The 12,694-nt window shown below is 40.6% G+C and overlaps 1 protein-coding gene across 2 annotated transcripts in view; it reads right to left on the bottom strand.

The window, feature by feature from the left end:
* AHCYL2 (adenosylhomocysteinase like 2) overlaps positions 1 to 12,694 on the bottom strand; it is a 188,807-nt gene that overhangs the window by 44,129 nt on the left and 131,984 nt on the right. For both annotated transcript variants that reach the window (XM_023737098.1, XM_004382659.2), the window contains exon 2: positions 2,584 to 2,692. In XM_023737098.1, the coding sequence (XP_023592866.1) occupies positions 2,584 to 2,692 (109 nt within the window). The remainder of the gene's footprint in view (positions 1 to 2,583; positions 2,693 to 12,694) is intronic.

Genomic DNA, 12,694 nt, shown 5'->3' with positions numbered 1-12,694 from the left:
CAAGTATTAGCTTCCAAAGGTTTATCAACCAGTTCATGAATTTTCAACACTGGTTATTTCAGCAGAATAAGTTGGGTACAAAATCTGATAACCTTAGATAAAAATCCATAGGGATTTATGTCATGTGCTTTCTATCACTCACAGTTACTGTAGGAGGAGAAGGGAGGAGGAATAAGAAGAGAGATGCAATCTACCTGTCATGGACTGAATTATGTCCCCCCAAAAATGTGTGTATCAATTTGGCTGGACCATGATTCCTGGTATTGTGTGATTTTCCTATTATGTTGTAAATCCTGCCTCATGATGTTACTGAGGGAGGATGGGTGGCAGTTGTGTTGGTAAGACAGGACTCAGTCTACAAGACTGGATTATATCCTGAGGCAATCTCTTTTTTTTTTTTCTATTTTTTATTTTTATTTTTTTATTGTACTTTAGGTGAAGGCTTACAGAACAAATAGTTTCTCATGAAACAGCAGTACACATATTGTTTTATGACATTGGTTAACGACCCCACAACATGTCAACCCTTTCCCTTCTCGACCTTTTTTTTTTTTTTTTTTTTTTTGGTGAAAATATACATAGCCAAAGATACACCATTTCAAAAATTTCTACATGCACAGTTCAGTGACATCGACCACACTCTTCCAATTGTGCTATTCTCACTTTAGATGAAGGCTTACAGAGCAAAATAGTTTCTCATTTAACAGTTAGTACACATGTTGCCCTGTGACAATAGTTAACAATCTCACAACACATCAACACTATCCTTACTCAACCTTGGGTTCCCTATCACCAGCTTTCCTGTCCCCTTCTGTCTTCTGGCCCTTGTCCCTGGACTGCTGTGCCTCATTAGTCCCATTTGGTTTTATGGGGCTGTCCACTCCCTGGCTGAATGGTAGACCTCAGAAACGACTTACCACTGAGCTAAAAGGGTGTCTGGGGGCCGTAGTCTCGGGGTTTCTTCAGTCTCCGTTAGGCCAGTAAATCTGGTCTCTTTTTTGTGAGTTAGAATTTTGTTCTACATCCTTCTCCAGCTCTGTCCAGGACCCTCTGTTGTGGTCCCGGTCAGAGCAGTCAGTGGTGGTAGTCGGGCACCATCTAGTCATACTGGACTCAGTCTGGTGGAGTTGTTGGTAGCTGTGGTCCATTAGTCCTTCATACTAATCTTTTCCTTGTAACCTGTTCTCTTCATTCTCCATTGCTCCCGAAGGGATGAGACCAGTGGAATATCTTAGATGGCTGCTCACAGGCTTTTAAGACCCCAGATGCTACTCACCAAGGTAGAATGTAGAACATTGTCTTTATAAATTGTGTTATGCCAATTGAGCTAGATGTTCCCCGAGACCATGGTCCCCACAGCCCTCCGCCCAGCAGTTCAGTCCCTCAGGGAGTTTGGATGTGTCTATGGAACTTCCATGACCTTTCCTTGTACAAGTTGTGCTGGCTTCCCCTGAACTGTGTACTGTCTCACCCTTTACCCAAGATACCACTTACCTATTCTGAGGCAATTTCTTGCGATATAAAAGAGACAAGTGAGCAGAGACGGGGGACCTCATACCACCAAGAAAGCAGTGACAGGAGCAGAGCGTGTCCTTTGGACCTGGGGTCCCTACATGGAGAAGCTCCTAGTCTGGGGAACACTGATGAGAAGAAGGCCGACAGAGAAAGAAAGCCTTCCCCTGGAGCTGATGCCCTGAATTTGGACTTTTAGCCTACTTTACTGTGAAGAAATAAATTTCTCTTTGTTAAAGCCATCTACTTGTGGTATTTCTGTTGTAGCAGCACTAGATAACTAAGACACTACCCAACCTAAATGTTACAGCTCCCTGAACAAGACTTCTTCAACTTTACATAACAAATACTATTTTCCTATTTGTGTGAAGAACAGATAAAACCTAAGATGACAATAAAAGTTTTCTAATGAATATTATTTGTAATGTGAAGAAGTAACTACGGTAAACACTCAGCTTCCAACCACATTCCAACAGAAGAGCAAAGTAAAATAGCTCCATATTGGATCAGACATACTGGGCACTGTTGCACAAATGGTCAATGTCTTCAAGGGATCCTATACGGTAATAGTTCATCTGATACTAAATTAACAACACTGCAAAGGAAGGAAGGAAGGAAGGAAGTAACAAGCAATACAATGTCACAGCCCAGGAGACAAGGCAAAGGGCCCACTTGTTTGAACTAACTAGAATGTCTTCATTGCTTCTTGGAATTGAAATTGCTCTTGAATTTGCAAGTAACAGATGGGGAAATGTGGAACCCCTCTTTTATTTTCAAAAGATGAGAACATTACACATGCTGCTCAGTGCAGATCATCAGCTACATGCTCCCACTCTACTCAGTATATCAAAGAACTCAATTTCCTTAATAATCTACTTTCCACCTCTATTGGTAGAGGAGACCTCCTTCCATTAAGCTCCACTCTGAATTCCCAAGAGGAACCCAAAGATTCCATCCAGAATTTTGGTCTAAATTTTGACTTACAGTCAAAATGTTTATACCAAAGCATGGGCTTGATCATGCTTAAGTAGCCTTGGATAGACAGAGGGCCCACAGCAGCTCAGTACCCACCTGAGCTGTAGCTGTCAGTTGATGACTGAGATATAGAACGAGATAGAGAACGGCGTCCAATTTTGGTGGGACGTTTGTTGAATTCTTGCTTCTGGTCAGCAAATTGGATCTGCTAAGGAAAAGAACACCAGTTATATACAGGAAAAGAATCTCCATTTTGAAACAGCAATTCAAAGCTTGCATTATTCTCTTTTATCTTCTCTCCCAGTGGATCTGATTATACCAAACCATATTTGGAATGCTACAACTTCTCATACTTTACCTACTACGTTTCTAATAAAATTTAAATCCTTGATTCACTCTGATGATATGCTTTTTACGATAAAATTGTGACCCCCCCCCAAAAAAAAGACGGAGAATTAGAAGATCTGGTTAAAGTAAATTTTAGAAAGCTGATTCATATTCAATTATGAGATATAATCCTCTCTATAGTTTCACTGAAAATTGAAGCTGGAAGGTTTTTGAGACTACCTATCCAACCTTTATACATAAGTGAGAAAATTGCAGAGGTAGAGAGAGGTAAAATAACTTGCCTTCAGGTTTCAAGATTCTTATGCTGGAAATGTTAGGTATAAGTAATGAAAAAAATAGGCTTTGAATTCAGACAGAACTTTCTGGAACTGCATTCAAATGCTGGCTATGCCACTCATTGGCTGTATGGTATTGGACGAGATGCTTCTATGAGCCTCATTTTCCCATATATGCAACAGAGATAACAGTACTTACTTCACAGATTTTAGAGTGTTAAATGAGACAATGCATGTAAACTGGGAAACAGAGCAGGAGATTCAATAAATTCACTCCACTCCCCACCCCTGCAGTTCAGTGTACTTTCAGTTTTTGCAAGTAGCCACTCTAGTTTTTTTTAAAGCTTTCTAAAAATGTATTAGCTTTACAGTATTAGCAAGCACAACCCGTTTAAAACCCATTGCCGTTGAGTGGATTCCAACTCACAGCAACCCTACAGGACACAGCAGAACTGCCCCACAAGGTTTCCAAGGAGCGGCTAGTGGATTCAAACTGCTGACCTTTTGGTTAGCAGCCGAGCTTTTAATCACTGTGCTACCAGGGCTCCATTAGTTAGTAAGCACTATTTATTTTTAATGTTTCGAATAATAAAACACCTAAAAGTCATTGATTGATCATTTATATTAACTATAATATGATAGATGAGGAAGGCGTGGACAACTGAGTCACCATACTCTGGAGGTTATGTTTTAGACAATATCTAATAGTTAACTTTCTTATAATTTCTCTTCTACTGTTGGAAGTCCCAGTTGATACTTTATAATACTTTACAAACAAAACCCAAACGCACTGCTGCTGAGTCAATTCCAACTCATAGCGACCCTATAGGACAGAGTAGAGCTGCCCCATAGGGTTTTCAAAGCCATAAATCATTATGGAAACAGACTGCCACATTTTTCTCCTGTGGTGCGGATGGTGGGTTCAAACTGCTGACTTTTCGGTTGGCAGCTGACTGTTCAACCACTGCGCCAAAAGCTCATAACATTTATTCAACTAGTAACGTTTTTCTTTTTCCCTAATTGAACGTTTGCACAGTCGCTTAGATTATTCTTCTGGCATAGAGGCAGGTCTACTGAAAAGGACCAAAGATCTGACAGCTGACGCTATAATGATAAAAAGATGGGTCCTTGATGGGCAGAATACAGCATATCAAAATGAAAGCAGGAAATGATGGTTAAATCTCCTGCAGTTAGAAGTAACCGTCAAGTCATTTGAGCATTGAGACAAGGGGACCAATGCCAAACTGAATTAGTTTAGTATTGCTATTTAGGGGAATTCACAGTATTTCCATAGCTATAACAACAGCCTGCATAGTACTTTAGAGTTTACAAATTGTTTTCAGAAACAGGAAAAGTCACTGGATTAGAAGCTCTTGGTATTCAAAGCTCTTGGCAAAATGACAAATGCAAAATTGATCCTTTTGCAGAAGTAGCAATTTATTCCAAAAGGATAAAGTGCTCTTTCTATGTACCCCCATAGGAAGTACATGAACTTGTACATACTTCTTATCACAGCACTTATCACACTGAATATAACTGCCTGTCTACTTATGCGTATGCCCTCCTAAACCATAGGTTCCATAGAGGCAGAGGCTGTGTATCTTATTCACCCCTATATCCTCAGGCATAAATGCCTGGCACGTAGCAGGCACTCAATCATTCTATTCTAGCTATCTCCACCGTCTGTACTTGGCTGAATTTTTAGTAAATACAGTACTTAAATACAGACTTGAGCCAAGTCTGATGTTTAAATAATTTTTAAGGGTAAAAAAAAAAAGGTTGGGAAGGGGAAGAGAGAGGATGAGAAGATAAGGAGGAGCACACCTGTGAGGCTTCCTGGCTGTAATCCATTTCACCACCCTTGTTCAAGACAGTCCTTATCTTTATTTTTTTTAAGGCCCATCTAGGAAAAGGAGTAGTAATTTGATTTTCCAAGGGCCATACTGAGTCACTAACTTCAGCAGTGCCCACTTATAAAAGAGTAACAGATAAACCCTGCCTCAGATATATAACCTACCCCCCACCACCACACATACCAGTAGAGGGGGCTGGTCACTCTAGTTCTCCAGAGTTGCAGGTTCTGGGTGGGTACACACCCATTTACCTCAATAAAACTACACCATGTAGATACCTAGCTGAATCATTATCTCAAACCAGTTTCCCTAAACTGAATTTTCTTCCCTATAAAGTTTATCCACTTAGAGTAACTCCTCCCACCCACCACAAGTTTAGGGCTGTCCTTTGACATTAAAGACTGCCCTATGTAGGCTTCTTCCATCCAGAGACATAGAGTTCTAAGACCTTGTTTACTAGACACTGAACTCAGGTTTCTTTAAGACAGAAAGATATTAGAGACCGCTTCAACCACTTATATATGTTATACAGTTTTTCTAAGAAATAAATATTTATCTTTTACTGATAACAAGAACATATGGGGTAAGTGGGTCATTCCCTGGTGTCTGCCTTCACTCAATAATTATTAAGTGAGGTGACATTCTTTAGTCAACAGTCCACCTCATAATATAGTAATCTACCCACCCTAGTTGTGGTGCCCTGTTAGATGCTACCTCTAACTTTCCTATCTTATCTGAAATCAAGGAGTCCTTTAAGGTAAATCTTGTTTTCCATTTCACAGAGAGCCACCTAATTCCAACAGACATTAAGGCAAGGGAGGGAAAGACAGTGTTAGGAGAAGGGCTCACTTTATACCAGAGGGAGGGAGGAAAGCAGGAAAGGAGGGGAAAAGTATAAGCAGCTGGCCTTTTACAATAATGGCTACAGCAGCAGCAAGACAGGGAAATAAGAGCTTAGCCTCACCTGGGCTTTCATCCCAGAGTTGCCATTGACAATGTATTTCTTCTTGCTGCTCAGCATAGTGACATTACCAGCCTTACTGCCACCTCTCCGGTCCAGGGACCCTTGTGGCCAGGCCTTTAAACCTTCCTCATCAGCAATTCTGTTGGCTCTGGTTCCAGCTAGCTTTTTGTTTTCCCTTTTTTTTTTTTTTTGGGGGGGGGGGCTACCCTTCCCTGGAATCTGAAGCAGCTCTAACAACCCCTCCAGCAGTAGAGCCCTGATTTAATAAGGCATTTCTGTTAGTGGCTCATCAGCCATTCTGAATTCTGGTGGCTGTTTTGCTTTTTTTTTTTTTTCCTTAAACACCTAATTACACGGATCCTCTGACCTCTAAACCTTAACAAGTCTCTTGACAAGGCCCAACTTGCATGTGCACAACAATAGCTTATTTATATAACTGGTGCACTTTTTTGCCTGCTATAATTAACTTGCTAATTAGGTTCCTTTTTAACCTTACCTCCTCCTTTTCCACATCAGATGATTTCAGTTAACCTAGTCTCATTAGAAAAAAATTAACTACAGAGCCACTAAAACAATGAGGGAATTTATTAAGACGGTAAGAAGAAACATTAATGGTGCCAAGTGCTCAGGCAGCCCCTGCCCAATGCTCTCTGTGTCCTTGGGCGAGCCAGACTGGGGACACTTCCTCAGTCTGCTGCTTATGCACGTTATTGTGCATCTTTTATACATGTGTTTTGACCCCAGCTGTCTCAAAACTTTCTAGCCCCATCTCAAAATTGTTGGGTGACCTTGTTTGCTTTTTTTCAAGAAATGCGTCTTCTGGAACGTGTGACTAAAAGGGGAGTTCCTTATCTCCTCAGAGTCCCCAGAATCACAACAACCTTGTTATGTGCTAAATAAAGACTCAAATGAAAGAGCAAAGAATCATGTTACTTACTGATTTTTGAAAGGAACAAGTGACTAGGAAAGCTAAACTCTGTTACAGAGACAAGGGTAGGAATGTGATTTGAATTCTTCCTTTAAAAGTGACTTCTTGTTAACAAAGCTTATTAAGAAAATGTTCTGCCTCCCACTTTGGTGAGTGGAGTCTGGGGTCTTAAAAGCTTGCAAGCAGCCATCTAAGATGCATCAATTGGTCCCAACCACCTGGAGTAAAGGAGAATGAAGAACACCAAAGACACAAGCAAAGTATTAGCCCAAGAGAAAGAAAGGGCAACATAAACCAGAGACTTCATCAGCCTGACACCAGAACTAGATGGTGCCTGGCTACCAACAATGAGCACCCTGACAGGGAACAAAATAGAGAGTCCCAGACAGAGCAGGAGAAAGGTGGGGTGCAGAACTCAAATTCTAGTAAGAAGACCAGACTTAACAGTCTGAGACTGGAGGAACCCCAGAAAGCATGGCCCCTGGATTCTCTATCAGCCCAGAACTAAAACAATTTCCAAGCCCAACTCTTCAGACAGGGATTGGACTGGACTGTGGGACATACAGTGATACTCGGAGGAGTGTGCCTCTTAGTCAAGTAGATACAAGAGACCAAAGGGGAAGCTTCTGTCCAGAGGTGAGATGGGAAGGCAGAGAGGGTTAGGAGCTGGTTGAATGGACATGGGGCATTAGGGGTGGAAAGGAAGAGTGTGCTGTCATAGTATGGGGAGAGCAATTAGGGTCACATAACAATGTATGTATAAATTTTTGTATGGGAACAAAAAAAGTGACTGCTTGTTGAGCATAAGAAGATAAAATGATAGTTTTTTTTTTCAGGATAATCTTCATTTTGAGGAAAAAGGTCATACTAGTGTTTACTGCACAGTGTTTATTGACTTCTCTGGAAGAACAGATTTAGGGGAACCAGTTGCCATGGAGTTGATTCTGAATCATGGTGACCCTATATGTGTCAGAGCAGGGGCGGATTAATCAGCAAGCATGGTATGCACCGGCTTACAGTAAGCGAGGTATGCGCGAGCTTAATTGTGTTTATTAATCTGTACTGCATAATTTCAAACGTGGTGAAACCCCTGTGGAACTGTGCACTACAGATTGGTAAGTGAGCACAATTAAGCCTGTGTGTACCTTGCTTATTGGGTAATCTGACCCTGGCAGAGTAGAACTGTGCTCCATAGAGTTTTCAGTAGCTGATTTTTTTTTTTTTTTAAGTAGATCACCAGCCATTTCTTTTGAGGCACCTCTGGCTGGACTTGAACCTCCAACCTTTTGGTTAGCAGCCGAGCACATTAATTATTTGCACCACTCAGAGACTCCTAGAAAGGGAAGGGAACTAATATTTATTAAGAGCCTACTATGTGCAAAGCCCTGTGTATAATTACTTCTTTTAATCTGTACAACAATCTTAAGAAGTAGGCATTATTATCCCTATTTGACAAATGGGGGAACTGCAGCTCTGGGAGAACAAACGGTTTGCCTCAGGTCTCACAGCAGGCAAGTGATGGAGCTGGAATTTGAGCCTGTGTTTACATCAGAGCTGAAGCTCTCCCCACTATGCCACACCTTATATTACATATGGGTAATAAGAACACCAGAGAACTCCCTTGGCCCTGATCTAGCTACACTAGCTTAACTCCATTCCTCTTAATTTATTTTTCTTTTATTTTCTTATCAGACTGGGCATCAGAAATGACATCATCCAGGCGATCTCTGGGCCCTAATCAAATCAAAGTTCTAAAACAGCTAATCATATAATAATTAAAAGATCTAACATCCCTCAATTGGTAACTTTCCCAATGCCATTACCAAAAATTGAAACTGAAGTTGAAGTCAAATATTGATGTTCGCCATTACTCAGACATTTACTTGTATGACAAACGTGATCTCTTCCTCATGCTTTCATGAAATGAGACGAACTAATATTTTTCTGCTTGCTTAATGAATCCCCAAACTTCTCTTCCTAACCAAGAATGTTAACCCTAGTACACTCTAAGCTGGTTCAGGTTACTTGACCCGAGCCAGAGGCAGCTGCAGACCTATACTAAATACAAGCAGCAGACATTTTAGGATACTATTACTGACAGGAAAAGCCTTACCTCTTAACAAATGTAACGGAGTAGTTCTCAGACTTTAACATGCATCAAAATCAACTGGAGGGCTTATTAAAACAAAGATTGCTGAACCCCCTCGGAATCCCAGAGTTTCTGGGTGGTACAAATGGTTAGTATACTCAGCTACGAACCAAAAGGTTGGAAGTTTGAGTCCACCCGGAGGTACCTCAGAAGACGCGCCTGGTGATCCACTTTTGAAAAATCAGCCACTGGAAACCACATGGAACACAGTTCTACACTGACACACACGGGGTTGCGATGAGTAGGAATCTACTCCACAGCAACTTTTTGTTTGGTTTTGTTTTTTCGGTCTGGGATGGGGACCAAGACTCTGCATTTCTAACAAGTTCCCAGGTGATGCTGATGCTGTTGGTCTGGGGACCACTTTGAGAACCACTATTCTAATACTTTTTCCAAGTATGAATAAAGTGGCCCTAAGTCTCTCAGCTCTTACTTGCTCCTTAGCCACTATTTTATCCTATCTGTAGTTACACTCATGGAGGCATATTTATAAGCAGAAAAGAAAAGGTTAGAGAATAGAATGTGGCAATCCTTTCTTTATACCCGCCACAAGGCATACCAAGGACTGGGTCTAATTCTGTTTTCCACAACTTAAAGCTAAGACTAGATGGCTAAAACATTAAGAAAAACAGGACTCATGGGGAGGACAGATTATGGATTTACCCTAAAGAGGATCAGGCCAAAAGAAACCAATTAATTCCTTTTCCAATACACGAAGAATTATGTACAAAAAATGATCAGAGGTTATTTCTCTTTGTATCTCCATTTCTTAACATCCCCATCACTTAATGCTTGTAATCCTTATTTGTAACATGGGAACAATAGTATCTACTTTGCTTTATCTCAGATATGTTCTGAGATAATAAAATAAAATACTATATGTGAGAGGATTTTGAAGACTACACCAAACCCAAAACCAAACCCACTGCCATCGAGTCAATTCTGACTCGTAGTAACCCTATAGGACAGAGTAGAACGGCATAGTTTCCTAGGCTATAAATCTTTCACAGAAGCGCGCTGCCACATCTCTCTCCCCAAGAGCGGCTGGTGGGTTTGAACTGCTGACCTTTCAGTTAGCAGCTAAGCACTTAACCACTGTGCCACCAGGGCTCCTGAAGACTACACAGTGATAGACAATTATAAGATACTAATACCTCTATTCTTTCAGGTCAAAATTTCTTAACCTGGAGTCCATGGATGCCTAGAACCCCCTAAAACAGTATGCAAAATTTTGTTTATGAGTGTATTTTCCTGGGTAGAAGGCCCATAGTTTTCATCAGTTTCTCAAATGGGTCTCTGCTTTCAGTGCTAATCCTGACCTAGAGTTACAGTCAAACTACCTCTACCACCATTTATGAGATCCCTTAAAGGTTTCTGTTTCACTTCCAAGTAGATATGGTTCAAGTGTTCTTATAGACATCTCTCTCTTCCAGGATAAATGAGCTGCTTGAGCAAAGTCTTCACCTATAAAAGATATTACTTCTATCCGAAAGAAAATCAGGTAGTCAGCTGGCTGGGTTCTCAAGAAAGTCAATCAATCAACCAGACTTCTTAGAAAAGTAGCAAGCTCTTGAGAGCTTGGGTGAGAGGAGGAAATATTTAAATGTAGAAAATTTAAAAAGGGTTACTGCTGATCTCCACGCACATAAGAGGCATTTCACTTACCAGAAGGGAGTAAAGATTTCTCAGGGAAAGTAAAAACACATTAATAAAGATCATCTTTAAAAGGATGTGTTCCCCAATCTTTCAGCAGTAAAACTGCTTAAACAAAGCTAAGAAAATCCTTCACATGAAAACAGCTGAGGAGCAGAGGCTCCAGCAGAAGTTTTCCAGTGACTTGATTGCATGTTAACTTGAAGGTCTGCCTTGTCAATCCGTTGAGATTGGGGTTCTTCAAATGTCACCTGGGTTTATTTCCCTGCTGGGGATCAGAGATGTGAATACTGTCAGCTGCTGTCTGTGGTCTGAGTCCTAGTCTCAGAGGGGTATGCAAGACCCTTTCTGCAGCTGATTATTAACAAAAAGGGGAGGTGTTGTAATTCACCTTCTCTGCTAAATTTTCCTCCTGAAAGAAGGTTTGAGACTCTTTTCGTATTTCCTTTGGAGATTGGAATAGTCTCACTGGGAATCTCATGACACTAATATGTAAGGTGGAACATGAGTCAGACATTTGTAAAGGTTTCTAGTTGAAATCTTGCCCAATATGGGAACTGGCCCCAGGGTTTTCTCCTGGGTATTAAAAGGCACTTTAACATTTTACAGGTAAGGTCTGGAAATCTAAAGGCAATACACTGGAGGTTGCTCAGTGACTAACTCTGCTGGCTAAGAGGATTATCATGGCAGCCTAATGAAGCACTTTCAGACCAAGTCAGAAGTAAATGACTTACGTGGTATCTGAACGAAAGCCTCAGGAGGTTAATCTTTGGCCAAGGAAAAGATAGCAGATGAGACAAATGCATTATTGAAGACAAACTCCTCCCTACTCTTTCTCATTGTTGTAAAAGAATTTGCTGGTCAAAGGTATTTCGCTGTTTTTTTGAGAGAGAAGCACCACGAAGCAGTTAAATGAGAGAGATGCTGTATTAAATACAAAGCAGAGCTTTGTCTTATTAAACAACATTCTCTAAAAGCTGTGAAACCCTAGGTCTCAACCCTTAAGCAAAAGTCACACTAACTCCCTTAGGGCAGTTTTCCTAGGCGCTCCTCTTGCAAGGACATGTGCTTAGCAGGTAAGTCAATGAGGCCTATTACTTACAACAAGAGTTACTATAAAACTTGCCTTGATTCTCAGTTGGCACACTAATGTTCGGTAGAATTCTTCTGTAATATTCCTTCATAGAAATACTAAAGTTTAATACCTTAATGTGGACTCTCCTCTAAGGAAACCAGAATTTCTTGCTCCCCCTTCTTGTTAAAATTGTCTGGAGATTCAAAAAACAAACTAAGAAACCCAACCAGAATTATTAAATGAATACTTTCAATTAATTCTAAAACACTATATTATTTGAAGTAAGCCTATGAATGAGTGGGATTTCTTTCCATCAAATGTTTTAAAACTGAGCACAAGGTTCTGAAACAACATTAAAAACAGCAACAGCAATAACCTCAACAACAATAATAAACAATAGTTGTAACAAGAGAGTTTAATCATAGGCTCCTTAATTGGGCCTTTGTTCTCAATCTCTTTAGGCCTACTAACACTCAATCTTGAATTATCAATGGTTATTTCTTTTTTATTGCATGACTCCATTTACATGAAATGTCCAGAATAGGCAAATCTATAGAGACAGAAAGCAGATTAGTGGTTGCCAGGGGCTGGGGGAGGAGAGAATAGGGAATAGGGAGTGACTGCTTAAAAGATACAGGGTTTCCTTTTGGGATGATGGAAAATGTTCTGGAACCAGACAGTGGTGATGGTTGCCCAATACTGTGCCGCTGAATTGTAAGCTTTAAAATGGTTAAAATGGTGAATTTGTTATGTGAATTTTACCACAATTAAAAAAAGAATGAATTGTTTCAAATAAAGACGTTCTACTGTCTTATATTGCGCCTTCAAAGAGGACAGTAAACCAAAACCAAACCAACTACCGTCCAATCAATTCCGACTCATAGCGACCCTATAGGACAGAGTAGAACTGCCCCCATAGTTTCCAAGGAGTACCTGGTGAATTTGAACTGCTGACCTTTTGG

This window comes from Trichechus manatus, unplaced genomic scaffold, assembly GCF_000243295.1.
Source record: "Trichechus manatus latirostris isolate Lorelei unplaced genomic scaffold, TriManLat1.0 scaffold00097, whole genome shotgun sequence".
NCBI lineage: Eukaryota > Metazoa > Chordata > Mammalia > Sirenia > Trichechidae > Trichechus > Trichechus manatus.
This window is presented reverse-complemented; position numbering and strand designations above follow the sequence as displayed.